Source organism: Falco naumanni, chromosome 11 (assembly GCF_017639655.2).
Source record: "Falco naumanni isolate bFalNau1 chromosome 11, bFalNau1.pat, whole genome shotgun sequence".
Lineage (NCBI taxonomy): Eukaryota > Metazoa > Chordata > Aves > Falconiformes > Falconidae > Falco > Falco naumanni.
This window is the reverse complement of record NC_054064.1, coordinates 14,423,868-14,441,268: the sequence shown is the minus strand read 5'-3', so window position 1 is coordinate 14,441,268 and position 17,401 is coordinate 14,423,868. Positions and strand designations below refer to the sequence as shown.

Here is a 17,401-nt window from a genome sequence, read left to right as displayed (position 1 = left end):
CAGTGCATCATAAGGATTCAACCCACCTGGCATGGTATTCAGCATGACAGTAAAAACTTGACAGAAACTCTCAGTAGATTTTACATTCTTTTTCTGTGATGTGTTTTATCTATCTTGAGAAAGGGCTAGAATCTGGCAACCTAATGATAGGAACGTGTTGCATTATTTTATTTTACTTTTGTTTAATTTTCATTTATGAAAACTGAACTTGAAAAGGCAACTGGACTTTGTTCTCATTGTTACAGTTAATTTCCTCTACCAGTGAAGGGCTAAAGGAAAGGTTTTCTCTCTTCCATTAGAGAGGGCAGCCTAGACAAAGAACTTGCAGGACAGCAGACTGAAAACCTGGTAGAAGGACTATACACTAGGTTTCTGTAGTCTGGCAAGAGGTAATGACAGGACAGGTTATAGAGTCCATGACCAGTAAAGCATCCTTTTAAGAGCAGCAGTGAGGAAGTGAACACAGTGAATGGTAGATTAATCCTCCATCAGCAAGGAGGATTGTAAAAATACTCCATGCTTTCCACTTCTCCTGTATGGCATCCCATTCCATCACCAAAAATGACAAGATCAAAGACACATGAATTTGGTTCTTGATTCATACTCTGAACCTGCAGTTTCTTTCTATATTTTAATGATTTTAGCATTCTTTCAATTTTAAGATGAAAAATAAATTTATTTATAAGAATACAAGTGGATAATTACAAGTAATTTTTTAAAATTTAATTACAAGTAAATCTTTAGGGAAAAAGCAGTTGAAAATGCTCAGTAAAACACCTGCATTTACTTCAACTGCATTGTGAATTTGCCATTATTAACTAGACAGAAACATTGATCAATTATCAAAAAGACTTAAGTATTTGGACTTGTGGAAAGACTTGGTACTCAAGAAATACCAGAGGTGTGAAGGTAGCCCAACTTATTGCCAGCTGATGAGTCCCTGGTGGTAAAAAGAGAACAGGTCAGAGCAGTGGTCTCAGAGCAGCTGTCCATGTTACTAAAAGCCTGTATCCCAGTGGGCAAGTCCAAGGACTGGATGAGTACTGATGCTCTTCTAAAATAGCCAGCTGCCCTTCAGATAGTTCATAAAACTGCTTTCCAAATTGAAGCAGCTCCAGTGTAGTTCACTTTTATGAAAAGATGTTGCAGGACATCGAGACATCAAAATGAAATGTTAGGTATCAACAGGAAAAAACCAAGCATAAATAATAATTTTCTTTTTTACATTCAAGAATTCAACTTTGCAATAAGCAGATACATCTTATTCTGCAGTTAAATTATTTCAAGTCCAATGACACAAGCCGCCAGAATTCCACTGAAAGTATTTTGTCAGAATGGATTAATCTAATCTATGCATATAACAAAGTTAACGAGCTCTATTGATTTCTTTCCTAGGTGTTCATGTCTTTGGTCTTTGTTCTACTGCTCTTGTTACTGATATTATACAGCTCTCAACAGGATATCAGGCACCATATTTCCTAACTGTTTGCAAGCCTAACTATACATCCTTAAATGTATCATGCTCAGAGAACTCGTATGTTGTGGAAGATATCTGCTCAGGAGCCGACCTCAATATTATCAATGCTGGAAGGTTGGTGCTATCCTTCATTGTGTACATTTTTAAATACTCATTTTTTATTTTCTGTCCCAGTTTCAAGGTTTTTTCTAGTTGAAGTCTTCATTATTTTGTCAGGTTTTTATAGCAAAGGTAAGAATTTAATTGTGGTTTTAGTGATGTACAATTTTTTATATAAAGATATTAGGCTAACAGTGGGCTTTGGAAGACTTTGTCAGATTCCAAAGCACAGTCATTAGTAGCTACTTATTTTCCCTCCTTCAAAGTAGACAATTTCCTGTACAATTATTATTATGTATATCTTTGATTCCCCGTGGGATCTGGGTAAGTTCCCCGTAACAGGCAGGGGAAGAAGTCACCCAAGTACTTTATCTAAGACCTCTGTGTAACATACATTACTGTTCTGGCATTTTGGTCTTAGTTTGTGAGGCTTGGTTTGGGGATTTGTTGGAGTTTATTTGGGTTTTGTTTCTCTAATTGATTATCAATTTTTTTACATTGATGGCATTGAAAAAATACCTTTTTTAGAGGAAAGACCACAACAGTGCAAATCTGTATGTTCCTAAGCATATGCCTTTTCTTTCGTGGTATTTCTAACTGGTGGTTTATCCTCCTTGATCATTTATTCTTTAGCCTCCCTACTTAGACAGCCAGGAGAAAAATTAATATGTTTATATTAGCAAGTTTTGGACATGCATATCAGTCAAGACTATGTATCTTATCTTAAACAACTTAAGTGTGATAAAACAACGGTAATTCAATAACTGACGAAAGGTCATATATTTAAACAAGCAATCTGAAGGTATAAGTCAGTAAGTTGTACTGTTGCAATACATCTGCTACTAGTTAGTTCAAGGACTTCATGAGGTGTCCCTAAATATAAGCACTACCCTACCGAAAAATCATGAAGCTCTTCACTGAATACAACTTCAGTTGTCTTCTGTATCTTTGCCACACCAGGTTAACCTTTATTGCCTGTTAGTCATTAAATGTTTGAATGTTTTGCAATCCTTCAAAATTTTAGTGCTTTTTAAAACTTCCTCCTCCCTCAAAAAGTTACAACAATATTATAGAATGCTTGAAATGACTACAATTTCTGTCTCTGACTCAGCTGCATAATTTCTCTGTGTACCTGCTTAGTAGACATGAAGCTGTGTTACTTCTGACACACCCACTTCACTAAAGCTTTTCACTCCTTTCTTGTTCTGTATGCAGCCCCAGATGCTAGCTTCTGTTTTAACTTTATGCCTCATGGCATTACATTTTTGCTGCATAGATATTATTAAAATGTTCTGTCTATATACTAAGGCACCTTTCCCCCAGTTTTTTTGCTTTTCCATTAATTTCAATGGTTGACACACTTGGGAATCATGAAGTCATTCACTTTGTAAGTATCATCCAGCAAATCTCGTCACCTGTCTCCTTTCACTGGGACAAACCAATTTTACTGATGTTTAAAGACCCTCAGGTATTTGATGTACTTGGTCTTAAATAAATCTAGTGGGCTAAGGCTCGTAATTAGCATTGATTAACTTGCCATATCTTTTCAAGTTATATATGTGGGCATGATCCAGAGCTGGAATGAAGAATTGTAGCTCTGTTTGGCAAAAATAATTTGGTGTCAATAATTGTGGTGAAAGGCATAACCAGAATTACTATATCAGCCTTCACCTCACTGTCTTTTCCCATCACCATTTGCTGTTACTGGGATAGTGCCATTGAAGCCTGATGTTTGCAAGCAATGTCTTGCACCTACATGGCATCCCAGGGAAATCGGGGTAGCTTTGCATGTCAGCAAGCAGAAAAATTTTCATGATTACATCTCATTCATTTCATATTGGAGGTGATGATGATGATAACTTCTCTGAATTGACTATCTTTAGCCATTCCAAAGCCACTGATCACTCCTAAATTTAAATATCTTCACTTCCAAAAAAACAGAAAAATTAGTTGTAATATATTAAGACTAAGCAATCAGGTTTTGCGTGTTTCTGTTTCTTTAGGAAGATGACCATATATTAATATCTCAAATTTATTCCCATCATAGAGGATACATTTGATGATTTATAATATTCAGGCACCACCTCCAGTTTCTCCTTAATTCAATTTTATTGCCTTTTTCCTTTATTAAACTGTTGCTTACTTATGCCTGTCTCAACTTTACCAAAGCAATCAGCACTTGCTACTGGTTCAATACTTCCTTCAGTCATCTACTATAGGAGTTATACCATAAGTTCTCCAGCCCAGGAGGTCAATTTGTCCTCAATAATATCAGCTTGTAAGGGACTTGTTCTTCTGAGATTGCTAATTGCCTTCACTTTTTATTTGTACTTCCCACAAACTTTGGCTGCAGAAATTTGCCTCAAGACCCCACTATGAAAAGTATAGAGAAGAACACAAAATTGTCCAGCTGATTATATGAAACCATTTTCTGCAACATCCCCAAATATCCAGTGGTTTCCTTATTCCTCTATATCTTCAAAGAGCCTTTTCAGTCATTTGAGTTCAGATTTCCAGTGAGTTCGCTATCCTCTATAATTTCTGATGTTCTCAGTATGACACTCTCTCACTCAGCATGACTCTTTCTCATTGTTGTTCTCCCTTTACACATCCTCTTGCATGAGCATTTAGTGTGATACACTGTCATCCCAGTTCAGGACATGTTTTCTTTGAGACCTTTGTTCACCTTTTCAATACAGAGCCATACAAAAAGGCTACATATTTTCAGGTTGGATTATTTTCATTTTAGATTAAAAGATAACAAATAGAGGAACAAAAGCAGTGTCACCATTAGAGAGTACACCATTAGAGAATACACAGTGTGCACTTAGTCTGTAACATGCTGTGCTTGCCCTGAAAGCATATGAATAGAAAATAAAGAGAAAATTGACTGTAGCATGGTGGCACACCTTATATACTATAAAAATGCCATCAAATTAAGGTTAAGTTCTGAGTGATACTAAAGTTCATAGAATCAAATCTATACAGTAGCTCCACAGAAACTGTAAGCAGTTTTATGCTTCCACTAAAACCTGCACAGACTAAAGGAGCTGATTAGCCATTATAAACATTTCAAATTTTTTTCATATCTTTATCCTCCTGTCCTCAACCCTGACAACTGTTCCCCAGGAATACTATTTGAGAAAGGTTTGTTCAGGTTTGGGGGGAGGGAGGAGAAGAAGAATGTAGGTCTGTCTTTAGAAGTGAAAAAGGACTCACACCGATTTCATCTTGGCTAAAGTCATGAACCTCCTGGAGCCATGGGCTCAAATTCAGGTCAGCAGCATGGCATTCACTCTGAACTACACGCACACATTTAATTGCTAATGAATCATTTAGAGCAGACAAGGCAAAACGTGCAGGAAAGAAATTTAGACAGTAGACTCTGCTGCTCTGCAGAAAAATGTCTTTGTCTAAAGGTAAACGACTGTGTTTCAATCTTTCCTGTTTTAAACTAACTCAGGTGCTACTAGGAAAATGGCTGTACATGGAGCCCAGTTAGGGTGGCAAGACCCATCTGTGAAGCTGAATGACTGTTCAAGTATTTACCCCAAGCTGAGCTTTCTCAGGTGAAAAGATGCTGCAAGATAGACATACCCGTCTTCCCCAAGACAGCCAGCACATTACACTGTGTGTCCATGCCATTTTAAGGGGATAAATGCACAGACAAAAACATCTTCACTGCATCTTACTCACTTCTAGAGCTCAGAAGTTTTTAGGTCTTCTACAAGCTATGAACTAGATGTCCACCATAAAACAGCTGAAGCCACCCCCAGCTAAATTTTTCCTTCTGCTGTGTAAAAATCTCTCCTTCAAGTTCCCATCAATTTTCTTTTGTTGTTTTTAGAGGATTGACATGGTTCTATAAGAGGAATAATACTAAAATGTTAGAGGGCCTCATGTGATTGTTCTGTGTAGCTGCTACTTACACAAAACCTCCTTTTCCTGGTCAGAGAAGTAGAAGCTAAGCTGTCACTTTTAGTTTTCTTATCTGTAGTTTGTGACTCAAGACCCAATCTGTATCATCCAAGTCCCCATATTTTCAATGGCAGCAGAAGGCCCCCAGCAATTTTCAGAATAGACCTGATATTCCCCACTGTCTCACACAGTTTGGACATATTTTCATTTACCCTTTTGTTCTGGGCTTCAGAAAAGGAGGGACCCAGTAACTCTTCAAATGCCCTCCCCAGTTCTTGTGCTCCATCCTATCATGTTACAAAGTGCTGAAATCTAAAAAACAAACTTGAAGACATAGCAAATAAAGATGTAGCTTGCCTCCCTCCGAGAATAATGTCACCCTCCCATTATTAAAGCAACAAAGCAGGGGCACGAAGATGATGAATTCAGCTGCTGAAGTTAGGGCCTGATTATCAAAGTGTATGAGTCCTTACTCTGAAGAGAGTCAAAGTGAATTCAGTGAGAATAATAAGATTAAACTTCAGGCATTAAATAAGTTGTATAATTATGTACTTACTGAAAAGTTATTATGGAAATTTATTTATAGAAATAAATATATACGTATTTCTCTCAATCAAGCATTCAGTCTTTAGTTTGTTGACACTGTTCTCTCAGTACACTTTTCTTAGTACGCAAAAAGAATTTCAGGCTAAATATTTACTTCAAAACGAAGGCATTTCATTAACATTGGTCCTTTCTCAAGATTATAGAACAGAAATTTAGAAATTAAATGACTGTCCACCCAGTGTTTTTTTGAAGTGAACACTAGCGCAGTGTATTTGAACTGAGAAGCATAATTTGAGTGTCCTTCCTTGGCAGAAAGTCATTCCCTTCTCAACATGCCACCCTGGCAGCCTTTGCAGCAGTGTACATTTCGGTGAGTAACCAACTCTGTTCATTTTCATTTATATAAAACTCAAGTTAGAAAGTAATTTGCTATATATTGTAAAGTGATGTGTTGCCTGGATATCCCGTATAGATGTAAGTTTCTATCCTCCCAGCCTGAAAGCAAATAAAACTACTAACAGCTAAAATAAAAGCAGCTCTATTAAGAACACAGAAAAGATTAAACTGCTTTATGTCCTTTGTTAAGAAGCAATAGAAAGTGTAATGTTAAGGTATATTTGATGCCTCATATTATTCACATATAAAATGCCATGCTTATCTGTCTTACAGGGTGATATTATAACTTACCATTCAAATTAACCTTCTGCCTTTTCTTTATTGCTGTATTCACTTGACTCGCTGCTTTTAAACTTGAGGCATTAAGGAACAAACATTTATGTGGTGTAGTTTCATTTGACCTCCATAGAATTGCAGTATGGATGAACTGGCACAATGACTTCCAGAGGCCTCCAAGGTGCTACTGCAAAGCAAGTGAATAAAAACCATCAGTAACCAGCAGGGAATTGTAGGACATGCTGCAATGATCACAGCTGATTTTCCACATTTGACCAATGACATTTATTCAGTATGGGCTACAATGTTTGTATGAGTGACCACTTACTTGAGGTTTTTAAAAAAACTGAATTCCATCACTCATGCTGTGAAAATCAGAGGAAAAAAAAATAACAATTAATCAAATTACATAATGGAATTGTGCATGTACTAGGAGCTTGCCAGTATTTATTCTGCCCAGTGAAAGGCCAAAATTTAGAATAATACTGATAAACCACCTCCACTTAATTATTGTGACCTCCCTGACATCATGGCCCCCTGTTGAGAAATGGCTCTCTAAAGCATCTGGGGTGGTAGCTTTTGTTACAACAGGTTATTGCTTTCATCTGGCATGACAGCTGGCTTCTGTATTTCAGAAGCAGTGGCTCCTTAGTCACATTTACAGAACATTTAGGCTCTGACTGTGAACAGTATTTAGGTATAAAATCCCTGTCCTAACTGATGTCAATAAGCAATGCCTGCCTATATTTCTGGAAATCCATTCCTTGTGATTTCAGATCTTTCTACAGCAAGCAAGCAAATTTTAACAGAGCTGTAAAATAAAATTAAACTGATTATTTGCAATATTACTGTGTAATAGTGATCTATGTGTGAAAGAAACTTTGAATGTGAGAAATTAATGTCCTCTTAGGTAAATTTAAGTTTCTTCAACTGCTTCTTCATTTCTTTCTTTTTTCAAGATGTACTTCAATTCTACGTTAACAGACTCCTCAAAACTTCTGAAACCACTCTTGGTCTTTGCTTTTATCATCTGTGGAATTATATGTGGTCTGACTCGTATCACCCAGTATAAGAATCATCCAGTTGATGTTTACTGTGGCTTTCTCATAGGAGGAGGAATTGCTCTCTATTTGGTAAATATAATATGCATGTAGTTAAAGTTTTAGCAAATAAAAAAGATAAGGCTGTAAAAGTACTGGTATTTTTTATGAAAACCTTTCATCATGGTCACATGCTATAATTAAAAATATAGTCAAAATGTGTTGAAAAGGATGACGTTAGGGGTAATCACTTTAAAAGTAAACAGGGAAAAGCAAATATGTATTTAAATTTGAAGTGCAATAACAGTGCATGAAGTGGTATATGATCATCTGGCATTGTATACAGAAACAGCTCTAACATTATGTGCTTCATTAAATACTTAAAGATGCTAATCTTTTCTACACCACACTTAACAACCAAAACACAGGAAAAATATTGGATTAATTGGTATTTATTGCCAGCCTGAGTTTATTTGCCAATGTTAGCTTTATGATCTCAAAAAAATGGTTGAATTAATATGCAGCTACTCAGGTGAGTAAATTGCTGAACCTGCAAGAAATCAAAGGCAATATTACACCCTTGTGATACTCTAGAGCTCTTGGGGAAATTATGGATGGGATATGGGATGCACAAGGCAGGTTATTCCCATGCTTTTCCTCTGTACGGGGCTGAAACAGATGGAGCAACTTGGAAGGGTCCTGTAAGGGAGTATGTAGGATAGGCCTGTTTGCATCTGTCAGTAGGAAGGTCACCAACCATTTGCTTTTGCTTGCTGCTCTTTATATCTCCAACACGACTGTTGCTGCCTTAGCTGTTCAGCACAGTGTCAACTCAGGTGCCTGTGAGCAATCAGGAACTTCTACTGACAGTATTTTTGCTCCAGTGTGTGCAGGTGAACAGAAGGTGCTTTTAATAGCCAGTGGGATGATTCTGACCCCCAAGAAATCAATGATTAATTTTAGTATAATCCTAAAATAAGTTCATGTTGTAACCCCCTTTTTTCTGTGATGAGATAAGGTATATGCAGATGGTCTACAAAGGTGACCAGGGGGAAAATGGAAAAACAGCAACTAGGATGGATAATAGAAATCGCACGAGCTACTAAAATCAGTTTCTATGATTGCACTGTGAGCAGAAAGGCACTTTGTTGAGAATATTATTTCAAATGATTAAGCTGTTGTAGATTCTCATAAATGGAGCTGTTGTTCCCATGATTGAAATCCACAAACAAGTATGCTCTTTGTTAGGTCTCCTCCATATAGTGTTGCATGACAACATACATCAGAGAGTACATTGTCCTGGATACACAGTATCCAGTAAATCTGCCCTGAAAACTACACACAAATAAGAGGAAGGGGAGGAGAAATAACATGAAACTACAAATAACTCTGAAAGCAGTGTAAAGAACAAGTAACCTAAGTGATTGAGCCAGGCACTTGACCCTTTCATGGAATATCCTTTCTCAGTAGAGTCCTTTTAAAATGACAGCATTTTACAGTGAGTGCTGAATAAGAAAATGTTGTGTAACTAAATCCTGTTACAGTTCTGCACATCTTGGAAAGCAATTGATTTAAAGTTGATAAATTGTTCTATCATGTAGATATTGTATTACATCGTTATTATGCAGTAGAAAGGGCAGAATCACAGAGCAGAGAACAGCTCAAGCTGTAAAAGATTCAGTAAATCAGAGCAGACAGCAATGTAGCTGTAAAATGGAGAAGACTGCAAACATTTATTTTGTTATTTTCGTAACAGAACATTCTTTCTTCAGCTGTATCTGTTGCTTTATAAAAAGAAGAAAACTGAAGGAGGCTAAATTCCTCAACTATTTACTGCTGTGAACTATGTGCCCTAGTTATCCTGCTGGGACTACTTCATACATCTCTAGATGTACCAGTTTGAGGACAGAATTTGGAATAAGGATATGCTGGTGAGGGAAGGAAAGTGAGCATACCCTGCCAATTAAGCTGGACTAATTCTATCACTCAATACTTATTTAAAGGCAGAAGAATATAATTAAAATACCTTAAAATGTCCCTTTTTTCCATAACTGATTGTTGATGCTTCTGTTCAAATACCAGGGCTTGTATGCTGTGGGGAACTTCTTACCAAGTGACGAGAATGTGTTTCACCCAAATTTTCACAGAGAACCGCTAAGGTCTTTGACAGACCTCAGTCAAGATGCCAACAGAATCCTGCCAGGTAAAAATGGTAGCAGCAGTGATGGCATTGTCTCTCACCGTACAGAAAGTATCCTGAATAGAAACCACAGAGAATCAGGGTCTCTGACCAATATCAAGAGAGCGAATGCTGATGTAGAAATAATAACACCACGAAGCCCAATGGGAAAGGAAAATATGGTTACTTTCAGCAACACTTTGCCAAGGGTCAACACACCATCCTTGGAAGATCCAGCAAGACGAAATGCAACAATACATGCATCAATGGATTCTGCCCGTTCCAAACAGCTGCTTTCCCAGTGGAAGAACAAGAATGAAAGTCGAAAATTGTCACTGCAAGTAATAGAGACTGAATCTGGCCAGTCACCACCAAGGGCTATTGAAATGAGGTCAAGCTCAGAACCCTCCAGAGTGGGTGTAAACGGTGATCATCATGGCCCCACTAGCCAATACCTGAAAATTCAACCTGGCAGTGTACCAGGTTGTAACAACTCAGGTCTTTCTGGTGGGCCAAGGGTCTCTATTCAGTCACGTCCTGGCTCATCCCAGCTAGTGCATATTCCTGAAGAGACTCAGGAGAACATCAACACATCACCCAAAAGCAGTTCAGCTAGAGCTAAATGGCTAAAAGCTGCTGAGAAGAGTGTTGCATGTAGAAGCAATAGCCAGCCAAGAATCATGCAAGTAATAGCCATGTCTAAGCAACAAGGAGTGCTTCAGGGCAGTCCAAAGAGTTCAGAGGGGAGCACAGTCACCTGTACAGGAGCCATCAGATATAAAACCTTGACAGACCATGAGCCAAGTAGCATTGTCAGAGTTGAGGCCCATCCAGAAAATAACAGACCTGTAATTCAGATGCCATCAGAAGGTGAAGGAAGTGGGTCATGGAAATGGAAAGGTCCTGAAAAAGTCACCCTTCGTCAGACATATGAGCTAAATGATCTTAACAGAGACTCTGAAAGCTGTGACTCGTTAAAAGACAGTTATGGGTCAGGTGACAGGAAAAGGAGCAACATAGATAACAGTGAGCATCACCACCATGGAATCACTACAATAAGAGTCACGCCAGTGGAGGGAAGTGAGATTGGCTCAGAGACTCTTTCTATTTCTTCTAGCCGGGACTCAACACTTCGAAGAAAAGGTAACATCATTTTAATCCCTGAGAGAGGAAGCAGTCCAGAGAACACCAGAAACATCTTCTATAAAGGCACATCCCCCACACGAGCATATAAGGAATGAGAGGAGACATATCAGCTGGTCCATACCACCACAAAGCAATCACAACTTGACACAGGTTCTGCTCTCTTTGTTTTGAGCTGATATTTACCTTTGATGTGCCAAATTATTGACTAACAGCTCAACTGTTGTTGAATACTGCTGATGTGCAAAGTGTGTAAGCCTGTGGAAAGCATGTGGTGGGGGGAAAAGCACAATGCCAGAACCTAATTAATGTGAAAAATTTTCATGCAACTTGTTTCTTCAGACTCAAAATGTTTATCTGGGGGCGATGATGTCAATCAAAACAATGGTCTTGAACACAGACACTTTATTTCCTGAATGTGCCAACTTTTTATTTTATATGTGTCCAAAATTGACTGATTTTTTCACAGCAAAGGCTGTATCAGTGGTATATATTCACCTTTGCAGAATTTGCACCAAATCTTTAATACAGGATGGTGCTGATGATAACTTTACATGTTTTGAAAAATCGCATACTTATTAGACTCTACAAACACATGATGTATTGATGTGCAGTTACTTTAAAAGTAATATCGCTAATACTATGATGATGCTGGCTGCATTCATTTAGCGTAGGAAATATTTACAGCTTTGTTATAGTGGATCTGTCACATTCAAAGATTGCAAAGGTTTTGTGTAGTTCTTTAAGATGTCTACTGCAACAAAAAATGTGTGGGTGACATTCCATTAGAATGGAATAACTATTTTGAATAGTTTTGCTGCTACTGCTCAACTTTTGTTTAAGAACAGGTGCTACTAATGAAGAGGCTGCTTCTTAGTGGGCTAACTTGTAGAATTATTTTAAATTATGTTTTTAAGGGGTCTTTTAAAGTGCTACAAGTAATCCAGATTTTACATTTTTAAACCTCTTATTCTGTCCTTCAGCAACCCTTCAATTTTTCTATTGGTTTTTAACCATACAATGCAGGACACCAATAACTGCAAGATGTGCAAAAGTGAAAGGTGAGCCATGAGTAAAAACAAATAAATGGCCACTTTCCTGACCAGCTTCCAAGGAGACAGTAATTAATGTCATAGCTCACACTTAGAAGCAGTCATTCACCTCACTTGCTTAGTATGCCACAAGAACAATCACAAGTTTCACCCCAGTCACCATCATTTAGAGGATTTATGCTTCGCTTTAAAAATTGAATGCCTTGGTATTGCAGAATCACTGAATGAGTGTTGCATTGTGCCACTGCTACTGGTCACCTCCCTTGACACACCTTCCAGAGCCTTCTTAAGCATGATATTTTTCCCCACCGCTGCCACTTAAGAATATGAAGGGTCTCCGCACCTGAGAGAGCATGAATTATTTTAGCGAATTGAGCTTCAAATATAACAAAAGAACTTGCCTGCTAAAAATCTCTATTGCCAAAAAATTGTTGAAAGGATAAGCTCTGAAAGGAATAAACAGCATGTCCTGGGCGTGCTAGAAGAAATGCCTCATTACATTTGGTTCTGACTTAACTTAAACCATAGAGGAAGCCAGGAGCAGTGCTTGCCCAGTGCAGCTCTGCATTCTCTCGTAGATTACTTCCACCTGAAAGAGAATTACTATTAGACACCTCCCAGCTCCCCTGCTAGGAGGGGGAGGGAATAGTTTAGCAATCTCCTCACTAAGTAGTATCAGATTAGGTCTGTTCTCTGGCTTCTTGAGATGAGTGTTTGCTCTAAGTCCTCTTCTGATTTAGAGTGTCAGATACATACTACGTAGCCAGAACCTGTCTACAGACCCTACCCCACAGTACTCTGAGGAAAAGTGCACCCTACCCCAGCCAAGTAGGACGTAGAAAGGAGAATCATCTCATCCCAAGAAAACAAAATAGCACAACACACACAAACCAAAAAAAAAACCAAAAACCCCACCCCCCAAAAACCTCAAAACCAAACCAAAATCCAACACCAATCCCAAGTAATTTCAGAAGCATGAGCATGGTTTTTGCTAATCTGTGTAGAAGAAGGGATTCAGAGTCAATGGAAAGCTTTATATACCTTCCCAGTTATACAGGTGCTCCAGACTTAGTTAGTGCTGTCAGCCAACCCTGTCAAGCAATGCTTCCCTCACCTACCTATCACCCAGTGCTGTGGAAGAGCGTTGGTCCATAGGGAAATGACCACTCTTTTCCTGCTAGTAATAGAAGATGACCCCATCATATATTTGATGATTGGGAGGAAGTATTCTGCAGGTTACATGAAAGAAGCTAACCAGTAGGGTTGCAGCATATTGTGTATGTTAAAGGCACAATATGTTGAAGACACACTTTAAGGTACATGAGCTGGGAAAAATAATCATAGACGCCAGAGGAAAAGAAAAAAAAAAAAAAAAAAAGACTAATTTTTTAGAAATATGATCTCAGACTCTAGTATTTACAAGTCAGGATGTGCTTTTTCTTTTTAAAAGGATGAATCTTTAGTCCTTGGTATTTAATATAAAATTTTGTACAAGACTCCTAGGAATTACAAACACTTGGATAGTCATGAACAAAACCCTTTGGATTTAGTTTAGTCTAGGTACATGATAAAGCAGGTAGGATTAGCTTTAAAGGAATGGGTAAGACACAATCACTGTTGGCCTATCAATGCAGGGAAATAAGATGCAATCGTTTGTTAGTTTGTAAGTGCAGGGAAAAAGAACATAAGTAGATGAACCTGGAAATAAAGGAAAATTGAAATGCAGAATAATGGCAATAAAGCAAAGATTAGAAAATGTTCCCTCTGGCAATTTGGCTGTTTTGGAAACAGCAGGATTCCTGGTGGGAGTGTTTGTTCTTTATTCCTTGGTTTTAGTCAGATATATATTGGCATATGTGTTGCTTTTATTACTCTAAAACTTGCTGCATTATTTCAAGTGCAGTGTGATATTTTTCCTAAGGTTTCCTATTTCTTAACAAAAGATTTTAAAGCTCTTGTGTAATCATTGAAATTGTGTTCTTTACATAAATATTGATATATTCTTTTTTACTCAAAGTGCCAAAGGCTACTGTTTTTAATAATGGCTTATCAAATTATATTACGTTAGAGAGCAGAAATGTAATAATATATACATTGGAACTCAGACCTCTGCATGTATATTTGATAACGAGCCTTTTGTAAAATTACTCTTTGTTTACATTCCACTGATACCTTAATTTAAAATTAATCAAATAAATTGACAGGTGACATCTTCTTAGTGTTCTGATTTTCTTACTTGCTAACAGGCACGAATTTCTTTGTTAGGCTGTGCTTTACTGAGAAAAGAAAATACTCAAAAATAAAATATGTTTTTAAATGAGAATTCTCTATATAAAGTATTGTGTTTAATAAAATGTTATGCAATGTTTTCAAATGGAAAAAAAATTGTAAATTGCTATAAATGTATTTTGTTAAATAAGTACAGATCAATGCTACTGTGTGAGTTTATTGTGCTAACATCATGAAAATAAAGATAAAATTCTTCATTGATGTTCAGTCCTCTCTGTGGTGAAGCAAAGTTTCTTTCCCCACCAAATTATTTTTCAATGTTAGCTATCTCATGACATGTAAAAGCATTCATCAGTGGGAAACCTCAAGACCTTGTGTAGTTGTAAGAAGTCATGAGGAGCAGTGTCCAAACAAGCTTGTCTCTATCCAAAAAACATTTTACAAAAAAAGAAAGCAAGTAAGTTGGGATGTTTAGGCCATGTGAGGACACTTCTGCTAGATCATTCTGCAGGACCAGCTGCATTGCTAAGCCCGTAATGCCTCTAAACCACCTTGCTAGTGTTGGGTAGAGCTGCCAGATGTGGTAAGGCCCACCTTGGATTTGTGAATGAGAACAGGGCAAATATCAGGAGCAAATCTGAGAGGAACGGCTCTCTTCAGGGAAGGAAGTTAGGATGCAGGAGTCATCAGGTGACATACACCTTTTGCTGGCAATAGTGAAAAATGTTATGTGTAGCAGCACACTGTCAAAAGCACTGTCTTATCTAGAATCCACACAAGGGATGTCAACAGCAAACATTGTTTCCAAGCCTGTCTTGAAACACCCTGATAACAGGGCAACAGCAGGGATGCAGGTGCCCGGGATGGAAGACACTGCTGTAACTGAGGCAAGCATGGACATTGCCAACGGCATAATAAGGACCACAGGGACTAGTAGGGCTTTGCAATGCACAGCAGCAAAGCAAAGTGACTCCAAGCAGCTTTCCAGCACACGTGCCTGGGCCTTTGCGCAGGCTGCCACTTTGTAGTTGTGTGTCCTAGCAGGTGACCTGCCTCGGCTGGGGTGGTGGACGGACTGGGCAGCTGATGGCACTGCTGGCTGCAGCCAGGCACCACGCTGCTGAGTGGTACAACATCATACATGTGCCATACTCCCAGTGAAGGCATGCTGGGGTTGACTTTTGCCACCCCAAGCTGTGATGCAGATCTGGGTCATTTGGTAATTCCTGTCCCAGGACCTTCCTGACCATTTAAGATGGGGGCCCTCAGGCAAAAGAGAATTGGAAAACAGTGATACTGCTCCCTCTGTGGCGACTGAAGGAGCTGTCTGCTTGTGGATGGGGCTGAAGAATGTCCTGACCCCACTGCATGAGTAGCTGGTTCCAGGAGAGGCCTCTCCTTTGGCCAGCAGCAGATGCTAGTGTGGCAGCCACAGCAGCAGACTGTCTTGAATGAATCTGTGTGAAGCGTGAGGGCTGGGGACCAAGGTTATGGTGTCCCACCCTCTAGGACATGTATTGGTAGCCTGGGAAAGCTACAGGCAGCAACAGCCCAGGTATGGCTCAGAGAGATACTATGAACGAGTGCAAGAGTAAAGAGATCCTGTTAGGGTATGACTGCTGAAAGGTGACATCTAATACAAATCTGATGAGTTCTCCTCTGGGAATGGCCCCTTCCATGGACTACAGAGGGACCTAGACAATTAGTTCAAACATTTTAATAGGCACATTTCAAACATCTAAAAGTTAGGCTAAAAAATGAAGTCCCCCTCTGAAAGGTACCATTGATGTAAGGGTTCTATTATAAAACTTTGTCTAAGATGAGAAATTACCTCTATGGCAAACCTTGTCTTACTCTCAGACCATTCTGGCTACAGCAACACTGTCACTAAATTAAGAGCTCACTGATCCAGATTGATGACTGTATCTAATCATACAAAGGAGTTTTCAAAAGTATGAAGGATTAAACTGAAACTTAAATCTATTTTGTGCTGCATTTTAAAAGAGCTTCAGAGGTCTCGATATAAGAAGCCATAATTATACCGTAATCAGTTTGGTATAGATTTTATGAAGACCTTTTATATGACAGATCAGTGCACAGCTAATTTGGCAGGAACATTTTAAAGGCAATCCTGGCTCATAAAATTGTGAGTAAAATGTCTTCACAAACCTGATAGCACAGAATGTATCAAGCATTGGACAAAATTAACAAGTGTCCCCATACTGCACATTCAAAACGAAAGTAAGGGAACTCCCCAGCTGCATAGATGTGCCTACACATGCACTCCTAAAACAAAGTTAATGTGTTCAAGCCAGGCTTTAGAAAGAGAAAGCTAACCAGATTATTTAAATTGAGAAACAAATTGTGGCAAGGCTGCAAATACTCTCTCTAAAATTTTCCTGCTTTGTCTGCAATAATCTCTCCAGGCATTCCAAATATGCATGAAGACATCATTTGGTTATACCTCCCATGGAAGAAATCTGTTCCTCGAGTGGTTTTGCCATGAAAGATAATAGCAAACTTGCACATTCCATGGCTTTACCAGCATAGATTTGCTACAAAAAAAGTAACAGCTAAGAAACCATCCAGAACTCAAGCAAGTCTGCTCAGACCTAGAAAGCACCTCTTACGTTTGAAGAAAGAAAAAAAAAAAAAAACAACACTTTTTTTTTTCCTTTTTTTCTTCTTTTTATTTCCCCCCCAGAAAAATCTCCCTACCTTCAAAGGCCAACTGTCATTCAGCTTTTTCCATCTGTATTACATTTTCCAGTGATGAGAGTCATGGGGATTTGTGGATCTGTCAAGTCTCTGCAGCTACTAAATGATGCATAAGAGAAAGCTCTGCTCTCTCACCAAATCATTCAGAGGAGACAAGCATATCTGGGTGTAATGTAATCAACAGAATTTGATTCTTTACCTATTTCTGTTCCTGCTTCAGGCTGGATTACAATGTCTGTTTCTACACTGTACTGGAGCCAGAAAACTAGCTCTGCTATGAGAATAACACCACACAATTGGGATCAATAGCTTTGCTTATTTTCACCTG

The 17,401-nt window shown here is 38.4% G+C and overlaps 2 protein-coding genes across 3 annotated transcripts in view; one reads left to right on the top strand and one right to left on the bottom strand.

Annotated features, from left to right (window-relative positions):
* Window positions 1-14,613, top strand: part of PLPPR4 (phospholipid phosphatase related 4) — a 32,966-nt gene extending 18,353 nt beyond the window's left edge. Inside the window, exons 4-7 of the mRNA XM_040609938.1 lie at window positions 1,396-1,591; window positions 6,353-6,410; window positions 7,672-7,845; window positions 9,835-14,613. Of these exons, the coding sequence (XP_040465872.1) occupies window positions 1,396-1,591; window positions 6,353-6,410; window positions 7,672-7,845; window positions 9,835-11,172 (1,766 nt within the window). The 3' untranslated portion in view covers window positions 11,173-14,613. The remainder of the gene's footprint in view (window positions 1-1,395; window positions 1,592-6,352; window positions 6,411-7,671; window positions 7,846-9,834) is intronic.
* The window catches only part of PLPPR5 (phospholipid phosphatase related 5), a 190,905-nt gene that overhangs the window by 124,874 nt on the left and 48,630 nt on the right, over window positions 1-17,401 (bottom strand). Inside the window, exon 3 of one of the 2 annotated variants that reach the window (XM_040609942.1) lies at window positions 6,728-6,899. In XM_040609942.1, the coding sequence (XP_040465876.1) occupies window positions 6,728-6,730 (3 nt within the window). In that variant the 5' untranslated portion in view covers window positions 6,731-6,899. Of the gene's footprint in view, window positions 1-6,727; window positions 7,630-17,401 lie in introns of those variants that run through there. The other variant, XM_040609943.1, reaches the window with a different exon arrangement.